The 20,826-nt window shown below is 27.1% G+C and overlaps 1 protein-coding gene and 1 non-coding gene across 3 annotated transcripts in view; one reads left to right on the forward strand and one right to left on the reverse strand.

The window, feature by feature from the left end:
- Window positions 1-3,165: 3,165 nt before the first annotated feature.
- Window positions 3,166-20,826, reverse strand: part of LOC132918891 (collagen alpha-1(XVIII) chain) — a 233,862-nt gene continuing 216,201 nt past the window's right edge. For both annotated transcript variants that reach the window (XM_060980235.1, XM_060980236.1), the window contains 21 exons: window positions 19,384-19,446; window positions 19,158-19,246; window positions 18,992-19,021; window positions 18,723-18,810; window positions 17,774-17,844; window positions 15,568-15,604; window positions 15,032-15,112; window positions 14,586-14,654; window positions 13,919-14,019; window positions 12,576-12,681; window positions 12,002-12,037; window positions 11,836-11,888; window positions 11,408-11,467; window positions 11,235-11,321; window positions 11,095-11,170; window positions 10,953-11,020; window positions 10,740-10,832; window positions 10,544-10,663; window positions 10,307-10,321; window positions 9,804-10,114; window positions 3,166-5,861 (listed from right to left, as the gene is read on the reverse strand). In XM_060980235.1, coding sequence (XP_060836218.1) covers window positions 5,522-5,861; window positions 9,804-10,114; window positions 10,307-10,321; window positions 10,544-10,663; window positions 10,740-10,832; window positions 10,953-11,020; window positions 11,095-11,170; window positions 11,235-11,321; window positions 11,408-11,467; window positions 11,836-11,888; window positions 12,002-12,037; window positions 12,576-12,681; window positions 13,919-14,019; window positions 14,586-14,654; window positions 15,032-15,112; window positions 15,568-15,604; window positions 17,774-17,844; window positions 18,723-18,810; window positions 18,992-19,021; window positions 19,158-19,246; window positions 19,384-19,446 — 1,994 coding nt within the window. In that variant the 3' untranslated portion in view covers window positions 3,166-5,521. The remainder of the gene's footprint in view (window positions 5,862-9,803; window positions 10,115-10,306; window positions 10,322-10,543; window positions 10,664-10,739; window positions 10,833-10,952; window positions 11,021-11,094; window positions 11,171-11,234; window positions 11,322-11,407; window positions 11,468-11,835; window positions 11,889-12,001; window positions 12,038-12,575; window positions 12,682-13,918; window positions 14,020-14,585; window positions 14,655-15,031; window positions 15,113-15,567; window positions 15,605-17,773; window positions 17,845-18,722; window positions 18,811-18,991; window positions 19,022-19,157; window positions 19,247-19,383; window positions 19,447-20,826) is intronic.
- Window positions 16,138-16,210, forward strand: Trnaf-gaa (transfer RNA phenylalanine (anticodon GAA)). Its single transcript has one exon. It is a non-coding gene; the product is annotated as a tRNA-Phe (tRNA).

Here is a 20,826-nt window from a genome sequence, read left to right on the forward strand (position 1 = left end):
AATCGAAGACGCGTAAAAATAATACGGTGACCGATAGAGCAGCCGATGAAAATCGACAAATTCGCAAATGGTATTTTGCGATCGTACAAAAAATACGACGTCGGTGTCGGTGTCGTCTCAAAAACATATCGTAAAAGTAAAAAAAAAAACCAAATCTCGTGTGGCGTGGATTGCAGGAACATACAATCAATGGTCAACATATGTCTTTGAATGCAGTGACAATGTCTGATTGCAGTGACACGGCGGTACTGAACGAGATCCATGTATACAATATACATATATATACATATATATATTCTGACTGTAGCCGTGATGGCGACGATATATATATATATATATATTTATTGTGTATATCAAAATACTGTGGTGACATCACTGACATCGGGTCACGGACTATATGTGATATTAACGTCAATATACGTCATTGATAACAACATAAGCACAACGGAACAATTACAAGGTGACCGGCCGGCGTTTGCATCACCGGCAAAGACACGCGTTTTCGATGTGATGCGTCCTCCGGTAATAGTGAATTTGACGGGCCGTAGGTATTCATAACGAAACTGATGCGACACCAATAACACACGGGGCTGACTCATATATGTGTGTGTGTGTGATGGTAATGCAAATTACATACTAAGACGTTAGACGAATGGTGAATCGTCAAGCAACCGTACATTTTACGCACAAAAACTAAAATGGTTTTGAGTGTACCAAACACTCGACACTAAATCTACACTAATTAATTTTTAATCATATATATAAATATATCATTAATTTTTCAATATATATAATAAAACTTTTAAACGATTATAATATTTAAAAGACTTAACATTCTTAGTGAAGATATTTTATAACATAATGGCTAAAACTTCGCAAAAATTAGATTTAGTTTTATAATTATTTACATTATATTAATGTTTATATTAAAAAAAGTAGGTGTTGTACTAAAGTACCTGACTACTTTCACGCGTTTTTAAGTGTTCAAATCGTACAAGAAGCTTCCGCAAACGTTGTAGCGTGCACAAGGGACTGTCGGCCTATGTTTTTATATAAAAAAATTGCGAAGATTTAAATATTTAGTATTTAAATCCGGTTAAAACCACTTTTTTGAAAAAACTCGTACGTAAGTTTTCGAGTTGAAGGATTTGTTTTTGGACCCCGAAACTTTACACGCGTCGTCTGTGGTGTAGCCGAAACTGTTTTCCCGCAAAAAAAAAAGAAATATTCGATATTTTTTTTTATTTTATCGGTGTTCGTCACTTTTTGACGGCATTCGTTAATTTTTGACCTTTTCGCCGTAAAAAACTGCTTTCACGCGTTTTTAAGTGTTCAAATCGTACAAGAAGCTTCCGCAAACGTTGTAGTGTGCACAAGGGACCGTCGGCCTATGTTTTTATATAAAAAAAATTGCGAAGATTCAAATATTTAGTACTTAAATCCGGTTGAAACCACTTTTCTATATACCTACCCTAGCGACGGAACGCTGGAAACGCAACATTTGATATAAGTGAATTTGTAAATCATCAGTTTTTTTTTTTGATGCAAAATATACCTATAACCTTTAACCTTTTAGAGCCATAATATTTGTATATTTGTAACGACTATGAAAAAAAATATTTGGTGAATAATAATGAGTAATTAAAATAGTCAACCGTTAGGCTCCGGCGACCACGCCTAGACTTTTTTCTGTACGGCCGCTGCGATCCTAGATATTGTGAACGTAACTGTTTTTCACTTTTATTAAAATAATTTATAAAAGAAGAAGATGTCAGTATGTCAAATCTATGAGTTTCTTTTCAACAAATCTTAAATTAACTACATAATCACTAATTCGCTTTTTACATCGATTGGCTACAGTTGAGGTTATTGCACATTTCTTATAGGATATCTAAAAAAAAAAATATTCATAACCAAGTGTTTATAAACAATAATCTTAACTAAATGAACCTGGATATATGTATTACTAAGAAAGATCTTGTACAATAGACAATTATTATACGTTACAATTTTACAAATACTACCAAAAAAATAAATTAACGTTTTCGTAATGTGTACAATGTTTCGAACAGATTCGTATGTCATTCAACGACGTCACAGCCACCGAATAATCGGATCAGAATCGAATCGCACGTGTTGTCAGATCATTACAGTGGCACACGAGACGGGCAGCTCAAACGAGAGCGATACACCCGTAACGCGGAACTCTGACGAGTCACTGGAACTGTGCCATCTGCTCACTAGATCCGACGTACGCGCGAATCGTCATTTCTGCGGAACGTAACCTGCCGTAGCTCTGCGCGTGTCGACAATGTCGATAACGCACAGGGAAACTGGGTTTTTACGAATATACGTTCTGTTTGGGAAACTTACTTGAACACTCACGAATAATATATTCCTACAAATGACTGTTTATCGCGTAATAAGGGAATATATAAAAAAAATAAAATACACAAATTTTTAATACAGACGTGACGATCAGTGTTCCCGCAAACGCAACTCACCAAACACTGGCAGTCTTGCGCCCGAACTGTGCCAGACTTATATAAGCCACGGAACAAAGCCAAGGTCGAATTTTGTTTGTGCATACCAGAGCTTGAGCTAAGGAAATGTTTGAGCTACGAATAGGTATGAATAAAATCACTATTTAATAATTTGAGTTAAAGCGATATAATGTGCAGGCAACATAAAATATGCTAAAAATCAAAAAATCTCTGACAAAAAATATAGACATCAGATGCCTTCCTTAATCGCGCAAGTCTGCCCGGGTGGGTCTTGCTACGACGGAGGAAAGACAGTGAATGTCAATGCTGGTCGTTTCACAGGGCCTTTTATACCCGGTTCATTCGCGATAACACAGGACCGGTCCGGTGTTCTGTGGCAGATAACAAGAAACCGTAGAAACCCCAATAGTGCAATCGCCGATAAACGCACAATTTAAATAAAAGTTATTATGAGAATAAAATAATTATAAGAATAATAAAAATAATAATAATAACCATAAGTATAAAAACCATAGAATCATAAAAAAGAATACTGTTGTAGTAAATTGGTTTATTAGTGGATTCAATTTTGTTTTAAATTCAGTATGCTCTGTTAAAGGATTGGATAGTACGATACACATTTAACATATTAAAAACTAGGTTCTTATTAATTTGTAGGATATAATATTAATAGCAATTTATTTGTTTTTGTTTACACATTTAATAATATCATAGTAGCTAATACAATAATACACAATGATCTAATTTTATTATTAAACACTTAACTTATACAGTTAGAAACAATTATGAATTTATATGTTGGTAAAAGTTATGTAAAGTACAGAATACTTTATCATATTTTACTGTAAATATTGGTTGAATTTGAATTTTTAGAAATGTTAAACTCCTAAAATTGTCATACTTCAGTAAATTGTATATAAATTTATTAAAAATTTCTTTCAATTTTAAAACAAAAATGCAGTTAATACAATTTATTAGGTATGTATAAAAGTTAACTACAATAAAAATGCGCTTCTTAAGTAACAATAATAATTATCGTTCATTTTAATTATTTTTTCTAAAATTATATTAAAAACAAACATATTTGTAAATTAATAAAATCAAATAAGTATCTATTACATATATTATAATTTCAGTGAATGTTTAACGTTTAACATTAGTCTTTGACTAAGATATTCCATTTTTTTTTTTTTTCCTAATTTTACCTTATTGTATAAATCTCTTAAATAATATAATTGAAATAATTTTATAAAATACTCTTAATTTATCTTAAAACTTATATTTTATAACCAAAGTAAAATAATGTCTTCCAAATCGTATTTATTTATTTATTTGTGCTTGAACTATAGGTAATAAATAAATACTTTTCAAAACATTTTATAATTATTATATTACCTATTTTAACTTAAATATAGCAAATTTTTATCAAACTAACTATATTTTTGGATACATATATAAAGAATGTTTATTTCTATTACAGTTGCACGAAGCATTAAATAAAATATTCAATATCTTATTGTAGGTATGTTCTATAACTTTTATAAAAAAAAAAATGTCCATCGATTAAATATTATATATAATATATAGAAATTTAGAACACATTTTAATTTATTTATTACATTTTTTAAGTAAAACATAACAATGGATATTCATCATTATACAAAAACATTTTTTTTCTATTAGTCGTACTCAGAACTTTTTTTTGAATATTTGAAAATTAAAATAATAAATACGTTAATTATTATAAATTTAAGTTAAAATTATTTATTCACAAACCGGTTTTTGATTTCTTTGTTAATATTTTAATCGATGACATGGATTTATATTTCAAACTACTTTTTATATGTTTTAATAGGTTGCACTAGTGCTTATCATTATACAAGCTAATACCTTAATGGATAAATTTTTATTTATAAAATTAATTATTTTAAAACTATATATACAACGTACAAAATGTTTTATTAAACCAATATATTTTATGTTATAGTACATACGATTATGTTTACACAAACTTCATACACGCATGTATAGTATAAAATGATTTAATATTTAAAATAAATATACAATATTATTACTTGAACACATAAATGTAAAATAATTTTCAATTATATCCTAAATGTTCAAAACAATAATGATATATTCATGTAAATGCAAATGGTTATTTACGACATAGAATAAGAAATTTACCAAAAAATTGAATTTATAATATGATTGACGATTTAATGTTGTTATTGGTAAATTTTTTTGGTAGCAAAATAATAAGTTTGTTCGATCAAAATAAGGTATTTTTTAAAAGTATTCAAATAGTATGACTATTTGTCTGTATATTAGTAATTTTATGAAAACGATGAAATTCTGATTTGCATTAAAAATGAATATTCACTAGGAATACAAAAACATTAACTTACTCATTAATAATACTATTACTATATATAAACAAATAAAAACAAAAAATGTATGTGTTTTGAAACAATCGAAATATAAATATATTTCGAATAAAAATCGTTCAAAAGATCCACAACATATTAGTAAAATAACGAGATATGTGCAAATTTGATGATAATAATACTATGGTTAATGGTTATTATTGTATTGTATGATGTGTAATATTATGTAATAATATTTTTTAAGCCAGCCATTGTTGTAGTTTCGAAAACCTCAAAATGATAATAGTACAATGATAATAAATTATTATTGTTATTAATAATTTATTTAGTCGGATATGGTGAGAGTAGTATGAATGATATGCGATTTTTAAATATTTTTACGTAATACAAATTAACGAGGAAGAATGAAAGACATCGATCGACGAAGATAAAATAGTAATGATAATAATTATTATATCGTGTATCTTGTTGTTTCACTTATTTGTATAGTGTTCAGCTAAGTTATGTTTTAAAAACGAAATCGGACAAGAAGTGCGGTATCGTCGTACATTATAAAGAATAAAGTCGAAATAATAATATAAATTGCAATGATAAAAGACAGCCGACGATACGGATGTTTTTGGCCGGCGTTCAAGTTGCTCGGATGTCGTCCATGAGTCTCTCGTACTCCTGGCGGCTCATAGGGAGTTGCGGTTCGTCGTGCAGACCGCCTCCGCCGCTGCCGCTGCGTCGTTTCCTCGAGAACATCGCACCCGAGTGAGGTGTAATTTCCACGCACAGGACGACAAAAAAGTTGCGGCAGTCATAAGCAGAATCCTGATCCAGGAGTTTCGCCTGCCGATCGGCCTTTGGTATCAACGACGAGCCCAGTCCTCGTTTGTCGGCGCTCTCCGAGTTCCACGCATCACAGTTTCCGTCAACCGCACTGTCGCCGGACACGTCTGATCCGTGCCAGATGGTCTTCTGAGGCCTGAATAACGATAAATCGTAAATATCGTATATTATACACATAATAGATAATAATATTATTATTATTATTATTATTAAACGTTGCCGTTTTACTAATTATCAAATAGGCAGATACGGTACGCGTACGACTGATTTTTTTTTTTTTACCGAATTGTTTATTTTTCATTATTATTCTACCTAATAAAAACGAGTTGTGTGTGTTATTTTCTATATTAGAATTCTGCTGGGACTGGCACGTTGATGGTTTCAACAAGTTTCGTTCAACGTTGTTGATTACCGGTCATTCAAACTTAGCTTTTTTAAGACTCAGACAAATATATCGCATTGAAATATAAAACTAAAATACCTTTTTCTAAAATCAAAGCTAATTTTTACATCTATAATACACAACAAACATTTATATTTATTGTAACATGTCAGGACTTTATGTATAGTAGTGTTATTTAGTTTGAAACCTCGTAAATTAATTAGTTTTAATTTAATAGCATAATGGATAGATAATTTTATTTTAAAAATACTTAATATTTATTAAAATAAAAAAAAAAAATCACTGAAGAAACTTCTACTATAAAATGCAGGTTCTGAAAAAATTAAATACGAGTCAAGTTCCAATGACTTATCGGCATCAGTGTGGTCTCTGTATAATTGTCAGTGAACAAGTATATAATAATAAATTATTATTAAATATGTAGAATGTTATAATTATTATTAATAATTATAACATTATATATATTGTTTTGAAAAAAAATCTATGATAATCTAAATTAGGTAATGCACGACTTTTTAGTTCACAATACATTAAAAACTATACCTACAGATTATTATGAAGCATTTTTAAAGAATTTTATGATCTTTTGACAAACTAAACTATGAGTTTGTGATTTGGCCAAACACTTGAGATTTAAACTATATATACTCCAGGTACGCACGAACAGCAAAAGAAAGGTAATTAATAATTATATTATAATTTATTACAACCAGTTAAACCAATTGGATGAACAATAATTATATTGTTAAATGACTTTAATTTATAATATCGGAAAGTCAACTCGTTGTATATTACTGTTGAAAATAAAAAGATTGGGTGATAATGATTCCATGTTCTTTTTTTGTTTACGTCACTATTTTTACACCTTTGACTTTTTTTTTTTTTTTTTTTTATTAATTTTCAATAATTTTTGTACACAATTCATTTTTGATGACTGACTACTCTCTGCTAACAGTAAGCCTTTTCCTGTGAAATATCTTTACATCGTACTTTAAAACATAATACGCGTAGCGAACACCACAGTCGTTCGTTATAATAGTATACGAAACTATAATAGTTAACGAAAATACAATAGAGTTTCGTTTTTTTTTTTTTAAATGCACACCGCTAAAGTGAGAAATTACTACAATGGAATCACTCATTTAAAACGAATTGTTATTGTTATAGAACGGCTTTTAATAAGCTGTACCCGAATGCTTTCGCTGCATTGAAAATGCTGTAGGTAATACGATACGTGCAACGAGAGAAAAAAGTAAAGGTTCTGACGTAACGCGAATATATTATAGTTCGATGAGAACCTAATAGCTTATATTTTCTTGTATTATTTAAATAAGCTTTTTTTTATATGCATTTTTATTAATTTAAGAAATAATATTAATAATTAAATAATATTATTACAACAAAACATAAAGGCAAATGCTGAGACACGCTAAAACGATCAACTGCTTATAAACAAATTATATTATTATAACATCTATATTATTTATAATATATTATATGTTAATATTTATTCAACATTTTAAATTCCCAATTAAATATTATTCGTTGTATATAATATATTTTATATTTTGGTTCAATAAAATGGTTCATCTTTTTATCATTCAAAACTTATTATTATGTATTACTACAAAGTACAAGGAATAAATGAAAATCGCTACCAGTAATAATAATAATTATTATAGCTTATATACTATGGTTAAATGTAACCGCATGATATTATACATTATACATTATATAAGGTATTTAATATGTATATGTATGGGAACGGTATTTTTTCTTCTTCCTTAGTGAATATTTTTGAATATTAATAAGGATTAAAATGCACATTTGAGAATATTATTAAAAAAAAACCATCCTTATTATTTTATGCACAAGGTAAATCAACTTTTGATTATTAAATGGCAACCCTATTTTTTTTTTATATACCTAATATAGAAATTGAAAAAAATAATTATAGTAGTTAAAATTTTAATTTATTTTGAAAACTTTTTAAAATAATGTGCTCAATTTACCAAAAATTAATAGTAAAATATAAATGAGAATTCAAAGGTGTTATTAAATACTTTAAGCTAAATTAAAAATACTCCTGGTTAAAAAAATTATTTGTATTTTAATTTTCTAAAAGAAAAAAAATGTTGTTAAAATTATTCGTGTATTACCTTCGCCAAAAAATTCGTAAAAAACAAAGTGTAATCTGTCGGATGTGGTATTATTCATTTATACAATATCTTTATAAGTCAGTTATTATCATAAACTTTCAACTGTTTAACCTAATTTTATACACAGTTTATACCGATTATATTATTTAATTATTTGTAATAATAATAATAATAAGTAGCAAGTGCCAAATATTATTTCAATAATTTAATTTTTGGTACAATAGTATTATCATAAATAAAAAAAACCCGTATAAAATCGATTTATCGTTCTGTCGTATTACCGACGGAATAATCCGGTATTGATATTATTATGTTATTAAATTTTGTAGTAAACTATTACATCATCATAGTATAGCCTGCTTATTTCAACAAAAATATTGTCATGTACTAATATTATATGATATTAATAATAAAATATAAACAATAAAAATAATACTTCATAAGTTATACTTTTACCTATCAATATTCACGATCACCATGGCGACGATGCATATTTAGTGTATAGTCTAGTGATGAACTACTTAAGTTTTTTTTTAAATTTACTTTCGCATGAATTTAAGGTAGGTACATATTATATTTAATTTTTTTTAAGTTATTTTTTTCGTTTGGTTTGTGTGGAATATTTTCAAGGTAAAATCAATGGGCTAAAATAGTCGGATATACATATCTACATATTTTTTGTTAAATGTTATTTACCAAGTTTGACTGGTATTTTTCTACATATTATACATTGTAATTTGTAAGAATTTTTCTTTTATAAAAAAAAAAGTTAGTTGATTAATTAATTTCTATTTAAATATGTAATTTTATATTAACATTGTTGTTTTCATTCATTGAAGTGTGTATTGTTAACACTTAGGTATTAAATCTGGTTAAAAATTCATAATATTATGTCTTATTTTACTGTTGTATATTTTAAAGATTCTAATTATTATAATTTAATCTTTAGGTTTAAGCTGTGATGAAATATATTTATTTTAAGATGATTGAATATTTTTACTATTGTTACTATAATTAAACATTTATTATTTCAAATATTTTTATACACATAATAGTTTGAATAATGATTTAAATACTTTAATACACACTACACATGACTTTGATTTTAATAGATTTTAAAATATGATAAGCTGTGGTCTGAGTTTCAATTTTGTTTACTTCTTGTGTGCAAATCCAATACCATAAAATATACATGTGTTATATTTAGGCTTATATAGTAAAATGTCCTGTTTATAAAATATGTCAACACATGTATACATGGATGCTTTATTAAAAAATTCACTACTTTGGAATTCAGTATCGTCCGGAATTCTTATAAACTGCCATAGTTTTAAATCATTAAATAACATACCTAATATAAAAATAATACGATTTTCCTATAAAACTGATGGCACAAATATTTTACCCGGCGGTTATTGACGATAATATCGATACGATGTACTGCATACGTTCGTACAATATAATTTGTACACGGTCGTTTTACTTGCTAAAAATGCTAATTTTATACTACTCTTACCACGTGAAATCGGTGAGCACATTTTTTCCACTAAAACTGTATATCCTGGGCTGCTGTGATATAAACGCCCCGTTTTCACTGAATATATCTTTCCAAGAGTTGAATAGCACATCTCCTTTGATGTTGACTACGGGCAAATCTCTATCGGACTCGTGAACGATTGTTTTCAAATTATTAAGCCTCGAAGACAGGAACGCTTTGAATGCTCCGTGAAGCCCCGCTCTCTGAGACTGACGATAACACGAGTAGTCCACGCTCTGAACGCCGTGCATATTACCTGAATATGGTTCGTTCAATGCTGCTATTCGTAACTACATTGTGAAACATTCATATTAATAACTATGACTACAATATTGAGTTAGTTTATAAGCTACGTACACAACAATAGTTGTATTACGTGAATACGTAATTATATACATTAAAAATAGAAATCAAACTGTTCATAACTGACCATTTTTTAGCAATAATTAAACGAAAAAAATATGCAATTTTCCTGTACTCACCATTTTAGGATGCCACTGAAACAGAACAAAATATTACGCATACATTAATAATTTCGAAAAAAACATTACGTATAAATGTATAATATACACGATGAATTATTGAATACAAACTAATATATTATATAGAAATAAGACAAACAATATTCAATTGTATTACATAACTATAGTACTATACTGAAAAATAATTATATAATTTAATCAACACTTGAAAATGGAAAAATCGAATGTGAGCCTTACCATTGTGTTATCTTTTACTGGATGGTTATGTACTAAATTTGATGATTCTAATGGCACTCTTGTGGGCATCGGAACGCTTGTCGGGATCGGGTCGATTCCAGTGGTGACCAACGAACCAAGCTGTAAAAAATAACAATTAATGATCGGCGTGTTAATTAAATTAAATCTATAATATCCTCATAATAATATAACTCACAGAAATGTACTGCCAACCACGCGTAACACGTACTAAAAGAGCTTCTTCTTCAATGATGAATGCAATGGTACCTATCTGAGTTCTGTCTGTCACCTAAATTTAAACAAATATATACAATTCAATTATTTTTATAAAGCACGTGAAACGATGTACGAGTATATAATGAATTGTAGCGTATTATTATTACGGATAATATGTGTTTTATATATTTACGTTTATCATTGATTTCTTGTTCGGGAATGTCAGAGCGCCTGGTACAGTAATTTGTTCATTGATTTCACCTGTAAATTAATGATTATAAAATAATACTGGTGGTAAATTAATTTAAAAAAAAAATGTATCTTATTTTTATTACTTCGGAGAGGTGCAGAAGAAAAACCAGGATCACCGGGTTCACCTTTTTGCCCTTCGACTCCAATACCAGGAGCACCCTGGTGGAATGGACATTATTTGTTAAAGATAACATATAAATAAAGCATAAAGAAATATACTTACTGGTGGGCCTGGTGGTCCTGGAACAGCCACGTATGTTCCGCCTGAACCTGGTAATCCGTCTTTTCCTGGTTCCCCTTTATCGCCTTTCTACTCGTATATACACAGTCATTACATTTTAAATATTTAAAAATATGAAAATATTAATAAAAATATTTTAATAATGATTTACTTACAACAGATTCTCCCGAATCTCCTTTTTCCCCTTTAAGACCTCCTGCTTTACCTGGTGTACCCTAAGACATACAATCGTAAAATCATTTTTCATAATATTTATACGAATGAGTAATTTATTGAACTGTATTAATAGATAATAGATTAAATAATAATGTATATAATCTAATACCTAATGTAAAAATAAACAAAACTTTATCTATTTGTCGTGTTTAAAACTACATCAGTAACATTCATTTTTTATATAATCGGTGTTTGTTAATTTATTTTGTGTTATAAATGATATTGCCAGATATACTATGATATTTTTCTTAAATAATAAAACTTACGTCTTCCTTAATTTTTGATTAGCGTATTAATGACATACATAAAGAATTAGCTATTTTATTTAGTACATAATAATATAAACAAATATTATTTTAAAACTTACTCGTAAACCAGGCAAACCAATTTCTCCAGGTGGACCCGGTGGACCTATAGGACCTATAAATCAATAACCGTTTAATCATTTAAATAATTTAAATACATCCTTTTTACATGATATAGTGAAGTGAAAACTCGTGAGTTAATTAAACATAGACTTAATGGTATTTTACCTGGTTTTCCGCGTCTGCCTCTTCTTCCCATTTCACCTAAACGCATACAATATTAAAATATATGTTATAATTAAAATGCAACACAAAGTATTTTACGTTAGGTAGTTTTAAATACATTTTTACTTAGACGATATTGTACGCTTAGAAAATTTAAGTACTAAATTTAAAAAAAACGAATAATTATAAAATACAATTTTGCTTTTTTATTATATGTTATGGGTAAAAAAAATTATATTTCTTGAGATCAATTTAATTTGTAACTAGTAATACAATGTTATAATTTATAAAATAATAATAATATATTATTGTAATATCGTAACTAGTTTATTAACACTCTTTTATATTATGTTTTGCAATAATGCACAAATCACTATGTACACAATTTTATAAGAATAATCATTATTGTTGAAAAACAAAGATAATATAGTTTGTTATCAATCGTCAATAATATCGTATCTACTATTTAGTTTGTACTGAAATCAGACTAAAAATTTACTTTATTTTTATAGGCAACCTTAGCTTTTGCTTTTTACATGAATTTACAGCGTAAACACATCCATATATTCATTCCTACCTTTATCTCCTTTGATGCTCATTCCTAGATCGGTCGTAGATAATAAGGGTGCTGGTAAACCGGGTTCTCCTCGTTCACCTTTGGGACCTGTCAAACCAGGCGGACCCTAAACCACAGGTAAAATCGGTAATTAATGTTATGAAGATATATATAATTATTATGTTATATGTATATGATTAGGGCTGGGATTTTGATGCAAAGGCATCTTTTTTTCTGATGTTTTGAAACGTTGATCCGTAAGTATAAAATGTGTTTTAGGTGATACTGATTATTTTAAAGTATTTTTTATTTTGAATTTTTTGACGTTTTTAGTGCATTTTTTTAGTTTTTAGAGCATTTATCACAATTTCTTCATAAAATGAACAAAAATTGTTGCAATTCACAAGAAACTTTCGGCAAACTGCTGACGGTACGAATAATAAATTATATATAGTATCATATATTCATATATTTCATCATATCTAGGCTTTTCACCGAAAATTATCACCGTTATATACCTATTACCTATGATATATTATTTTATTACACCATACATACATACATAGGTATTTTTTTTAAATTATTATTTTAGAATGAATGATTAAGAAAACAGAAGCATAAAAAAACTAAACAAGTACCAATGTATAATAAACAAAAAAATACATTATTGTAGTATAATTTAAAATATTTTTTCCAATTTTTAAGCTATAATAAATATAATTTAAATGCATTTTTTGAGTTTTTTAAGTCATTTTTGCATTTTTTGGAATTTTTTAGGGCATTAAAATCCCAGCCTTATATATGATCATAATTTTGCTGTCCAAAAGAAATACTTTTTTGTTCATTTTTGTTTAAATTTTGTTTGACACGATCAAGACAAATATTATACTTAAACAGTTACACTGTACTATACCTACAGTAAGTAGATAGGTATGTAATGTAATTGTCAATATTATTATTAATGAATAATTGGTTTGTTCGTTATTAAACTTCATAATTTTGTGTAAGGTTTATTAACCTTTGCTTATTAATAGAATAAGTATAATTGAATTGTAGTTAATAAAAATATGTAGGTAAGGTATTAGGTAAACGTTAGAATGTATATAATTTAAATTTATAATATTAAAGTATACTGTATAGTGTATATGATAGGTACTATTCTACTATTTATAATATTATTATATTTAATAATTGAGATACTTAACTATTCTTCCCTCGTATAACAGGTACTATATGTAATAATGGAAAAATGTATCCACTTTTGTCATGATTTAATAACTAAAATAAACTTATCAAGTACCCTTTATACTTGTAATGCTGTGCATTTTAGTCCAAATAAAAAATACGTAATAAATTATACTTACAGGGTTTCCTCCTGGGCCCAGATTACCAACAGCTCCCTTTTCCCCATGATCACCTTTTGTGCCTTTATCACCTTTGACTGTTTTCACAACTGCTGTATCCACTAATTGAATGAAAATAATTAGTAAATATTATTTAAGTAGAAAACATAAAAAATAAATCTAACTGAACACACATCGACATCACTTGCCATTGAAATATAATATGTTTAATTATTTCATATTTCATTATATTAAATATCCTAGATACGCAAATACATAATTTGTCACGAATGACAATTTTTTTTTATAGAAAGTACCTATGATCATTTTTAATCTGCAAATAATAAAAATTTCATTGTAGATTCCAATAATTTTTATTTTAGTTAATTTAATAAATAGGTACCATAATTTTTGACAAAGACCTATTTATCAAATGGTAGTATAAAGGTAGACTTTTTTTTAAAATATATAACACGAGGTATTCGCTGTTTACTATAGTAATATATTTGATCGAGCTTTTGTACATTTCTCGATAGCAAAAACATACAAATAAGATGCACAATGTTGTGGATGAATTAAGTATAGTCATTGCAGTACGTTACAACGCTTAATATATTATTATTATGAATATGGCATTTGTGATTTTGATTTACATACAATCTATAGCTATTTAATATTTCTTGCTTACTTTTATCAGTTTTCACTCCAGTTTGCGTTAGTCCAGGTGGACCGGGTGGTCCGGGTGGCCCACTATCACCTATAACAACAGTATCATAATATTTTATTTTAGATACTTATATTGTAGATTTTTTGTAGGTATTTTTCTTTAAAAATTATTCCTGATAAAGTGATAACATAGTTATTATTTCAGGAAATACAACGAATATTTACATTGAAACTTTTAGTAGGTAACTATGTAGGTACTACATTTAAAACAATATATAAATCATAAAACGCTAGACGCTAATATAATGCACAATGCTTATAATGCTTGTATATATGGTACCATCGTACATCCAATCATTAAAAATGTAAAATGTATATTAGGTTTATTTATTATTAAGACTAAACGTTTTTTTTTTCTTAAACGGTTTATTCAATACCTATGCAATGCACATATTTGATGAAGTTTACCTTTTTCGCCTTTAGGTGCTGGGCGAGCATTTTCTCCTGGCATTCCTGGTGTTCCGTCAAAACCACGTATTCCTCGTTCCCCTAAAATATACATTAGTTTAATATTTATAATAAACTAATAACACATAAAGTCATAAGCAATACATTCAAATAAGGTTTAAATTTGGATAAAGTAAATATGCATAGGTACATAATGATAAATAATATGTGATTCATAATGTTTGATTTTTAATGTAGAGTATTTTAATTTTTAATATGTTTCAGTGAAACAGTGAATAATATTTTATTAATCATATTATTATAAGCGAGTATTCGGTGGATGTATGTATATGTAAAAAAAGTTTGGGAACCGCTGCTATATTATAAATCTTATTAATGAAACGAAATTGCTCATACCGCCTACGTGATTGGTATAAATGTATAATTGATAGTAACCGACATTATTTTTTAAAATTAATTTAGAAAATATTATGTTGGAATCAGTAAAATATTACAAACGAGAATTTTGATCGAAATAAATAATTGTTTTGATTTACCTTTAAAACCTTGTGGTCCTACAGATCCAGCATGGCCCTGTAAAATCAAATAATAATACAAATCAAATTATAACTGGTGGAAATTCTTAAAATATTTTATAATAATTATGATATAGGTATTTATCATTTACAAAAAAATCTACAGTACTATCATTGATTATAAATAGTATTTATAATCAATGGTACTATGTAAAATCCATAGGTATATTAATCTATAGGTTTATTACAAAAACTAAAAATTACCAATAAATCATTTCTATTTTTAACCACAGAATAAGTAATATTAACAACACGATTTTTTAAATTAAATTAATTTAACATAGGTAATCTACCTAATAATAATTAATAAATAAGTAGATATTTCAATAGAAACATATTATAATTATATAATATTATCAATTTTTAGTGATACAAAAATAGCTAAGTACTAATTAATAGCCAATAGCTACCAATTAATTACTTAAAAAATTATTTTTCCTTTTTGTTTATATTTATGTATTAAATGTTTTCAAATATATTTAAACATTAAGTTTGACTTAATTGAGCATAAAAATCAGTAGGCATATAAGTGCCGAAATAGCTCAGTTGGGAGAGCGTTAGACTGAAGATCTAAAGGTCCCTGGTTCGATCCCTGGTTTCGGCAAAATTTTTTTTGCTTGTTTTTGTTATATCAAATCGCTTGTTTAAACTCCTAATCGATTATATCGTAAATAATACAATAAAACATTTTATTTAAAAAAATGTAATGTTATTTCATTTGATTCCGAAATTATTTAACACCTATTAGGTATTATGAGGTATTATTAACTATTATTACCTTTTATTACTATTATTAATTTTGTTTTTTATATAGCTGTAAGTTAACTCGTAACTCGAAAATGAATATTTAATGCGATTGAAAATAACATAATTTAATATATGAGAGGTATAATATTTAAAGTTTTCAATTATATTTTAATTGTTGTGGAAAATCGTTAAAATCTTAAGGTAATAATATTAATTAATATGACAGTTTTATTAATACACGTTTCTTCGACAATTTTATCAGTGATATCGACGTTGACCTTTGTAAACGTATGCAAATTCTTGTTTCTAATTTACCCGTTGAACTGTTTGGAGTCAATGGAGTTGATTGGAATTTATAATAGGTACTATTATTATTTATTACGATTATCAGAACTTTGATAATATATGTATATAATATATTATTATTAATGTATATATCGTCTGAATAGTGAAAGATATCATCTCTTAAACTCAAAATAATGTTTCTCTATAATAATAATGAAAACTTTTCAACTAAATGGTGAAGTTAAAACCTTATTTATGTTTCATATTGTCACGATAATAATTCATTGAAATAGTAAATATTAAAAATATTTTGATGATTATTGTGATTAATTAAACGCAATAAATTAGCAAGTTTCTATTATGTGTGAGCACTATGTCACTGTGAGCTTAATGATTACTCGCCGGTATATTCATCTAGTCAATATAAGAATATTTGTCTAAAAATGAACACGTTTTGGTGCATAGCTTTAAATCGGATTAAAATACACGGTTTAATGGTTTAAATAAAAATCGAAATAAATTATGAACACTGTGGTTATTATTAAAACAAAAAGCGGTTACTCCTAAGTATTGTGACATGTCACAGTAATATATTATGTTTTGATGAATATAATAAATATTTAAACAGATGCAAGTATAATAATTCGACTACCACAGTGACGAGTGCATAAATCCACCGTTGTTAAGTGAAACCTATACCGAATAGTGAATTATACGACCTTATATTTAGGTGGTTTGAAACAATCATAATAATTGTTACTGTCGAAGGGTTTTATATTTTTAATCCAATCACTCAACTTGTCCAACGGCATATTTCAGAATGTTTTGTTTATATTTTGTACGACTGACACATCTGTCTCTCCAGTTGTCAATTTACACTGTGAGACTTGGGTTTATTGTTCTGTTATTTTTAACACTGTATGTTGTGCTCAACACCGTGGCACATTTAAAAGTTTCACGCCTCAGGGCAAAAAGTTTACTCTACTCTGACATAATATTACTACACAAAAAATTTACATTTCCGATTCCTCTAAAACGATGTCCTTAAAATATCGCCTCAATAATTCCAAATGGACCACCAATTAATTAGTTATAAACTTATGCTATATTAATTATTATGGAAGTAAAATACTACCTTGTCGCCTTTGATTCCTTTGCTTCCCAGCTCACCGCGAACGCCTTTATTGCCTTGAATTCCTTTTACGCCTACACAGTTTAAAAGCTGAATTATTAAGCTATATAAGTGAATGTTATTACTATAGCCTCAAGTAATTTAGTACCGTATAAAAATAAATATCTTTTAATAAAAAAAAAAAACGTGTTAGCACACGTAGGTATATTGAATATTGAAAATACCGTAAGGATATTATAGTCAATATCTTACAAATTTAATATTATAAATTTATTTAGGGTTTCCCCAATATAAGTAGATTTTGTAAGAAGGATAATATAGTTTATTATATAAATAAATGGAGTGGCCGAGCGGATAAGGTATATTATCAAACAAGGATCATCACCGATTTGAATTTGACCACGTACGACTTACACTCTCAGAGTAAGCGAGACGTTCACATAAAGAGGAGTTTAGAGGGCTCAGTTGATCATTTTATAAAATAATTTAGTTTTTTTGTTTAAAATATATTCAAATCTCAAAATTCTAATAATTATTAAGTATCTAAAACTGAATTTATTTTAAATTGAAATACCTAAGGTTTGGAACAAAGTCCCTCCTAAGTGTTATTCTAACAACAATTAAAAAATATTTAAAAAAAATTATGAATATAATTTTATTTGATAAACGTCTTAAATTGTTCGACTGTTTTGCTCAGAATTAGTACATAATTTCTTATACCTATTGTAATTTATTATATTTATTGAATTCGTATTGAACTCAGGATTTTGTATGATATATAAATATAAAAAAAATCTATAAAAGTATGAGATTACTAATTTATTAGTAAAATAAAAATAAAAATATATTTTATGGTATTATTTAAATTTGTTTCTTTATACTATCATGTGGGGTTTATCTTTAAAGAGATTCTAACCATAGGTTATAATAATATTAATACGCTTTGAAGTACCTTTTAAGCCTGGAGCGCCGTCAACACCCGGGTCGCCTTTAGGACCTGGGGGACCGGGCCTCCCAACATTTGACTCAAACCCTATGTCCTGAAAATAATGTAAATAATATTTTTTTTTTTTTAATGCATTTTTGAACCAAAACTATATTGAAACGTCTAAACGTTGGTAATAAGTATTAAAATAAAATAAGACAATTTTTCCTCTTTAAATATTCTACTATTTAAATAATAAATAATAATTAATTCGTTAAACAATCAATATAGTTTACCTTGTAAATCGGTCTTGGTTTCCAACTAGGCTATAAATGTAAAATACAGACAATACAATATTATATTATTATTGATTATTCTAATCAGTACAATGACGAATTATAGATCACTATTTAAATGACCATTTATTATTTTAATATTTTTTTATTAAATTCATAAACTCACATCATTGTTTGAAAAGTCTGATCCACCAGGCGGGCCTGGCGGACCTGGAGGCCCTTGTAAACCACGTTCTCCGTCAATTCCAGAATCGCCTGTAAGTAACAATACAACGGAAATTAGTATCAACTATTCACTTACTATATGATAAATCAATATTATTATGTTTTGGTTTGTGATCGGAATAATGCTGACTTTATTACTCATGTTACGATTAAATTTGTATATTTACCTTTAGGGCCTTGAATGCCTTCGCTTCCTCGTGGCCCGACATCTCCTCTTTCACCTTTATCCCCTAAATTACAATTATCAAATACGAGTATTAATTATTATTTAACATTTTGAATAATATCGTATTATGTATTTCCAAACAATAAATATCGACAGACATAAAATACTTTTAAAAATAATTAATTTACTTTTTTTAAAAGCACCTTACATATTATATTAATATATTATGTAGATAATTAATGAAGATTGTTATGAAATATTAAAAATAAATATTAATATTAATGCATTATAACGAAAAACTGTTCGTTTAAAATTATATAATGTATATCTAACATAATAGTTGTGCATAATATAAATATAAATTGATTCATTTTAATTAAACAAAATGTTTTTAAACAATTTATTATGTTATTTTTAAATATGTATAATACAAAATAATAACAATAAAACATATAATATTAATTCAAATTCTATTATTATAATAAGTTCAAAATTATTAAAATTTGATGTGATAAGTAAAATTTATTATAATTTCCTTGGATGTCTAACAACCTAAAATAAATTATCTATAATATTAATTTTATCATAAAAGATAAAACTATGTATAGTTGGCTGCATTTTAGTTTATTTTTTTGTACGCACAATACACTATATGATATTAGTTTAAAAGCTTTTTATTTATATAAAAATAAATTTTTTTATATTTTAAATAATAACAGCTATTTCAATTATATTGTTGATATACATATATGTATTAGCTTTCTTTTTGTATTTAAATAGTTTTGCAGTGATGCATTAACGAAAATGCAATTTCACATATCCAAAACGGGCTGTAGAATTCGTAAACCTATAAACAGTGAAGTCTCTTTGCTGTATAATATATCAATTAAGTAATGGATGTGTTGAATTTAACTCCAATGATAAATCATTGTACGAAAAAAATGATTTTGAATTGAGACGACCTATATTTTTAAGGATATTTTATTATATTATAATATTTATATTGCTATTAGTTATTTATTTTTCTATAAGCAGTATAGCAGCTTGAATTAAGTTAAGCCAAAAACAAATTACATATAATATTATGATACAATTATAAAAATTATAAATATATTATTACACGCTGTTATCGACTTATTAGTAAATATCAACATATCGTAGAATGGGATTGAATTGGTTTGTGGTAAACTAGCATAAAAAAATAAAAATCCATTGTGTAGAAAATATAGTAAAACTTCCATGTAACGAAGTCGAATAAGCAAAAAAAAAAATCGTAATATGAAGGAATTTGTTAAAGAGAATAATGTATTCATTAACAATGAAGATCATAGTTCTTAAATATATTTCATTAAGAGGATGTCACACACTGTTTTCTCTATCTAGCCCACACGCAACATAGACAAAACGCATTTACGCAGTCTGAGAAGAAATCGCTCAATTTCGG

This window comes from Rhopalosiphum padi, chromosome 2 (genome assembly GCF_020882245.1).
Source record: "Rhopalosiphum padi isolate XX-2018 chromosome 2, ASM2088224v1, whole genome shotgun sequence".
In the NCBI taxonomy this organism is placed as follows: Eukaryota; Metazoa; Arthropoda; class Insecta; order Hemiptera; family Aphididae; genus Rhopalosiphum; species Rhopalosiphum padi.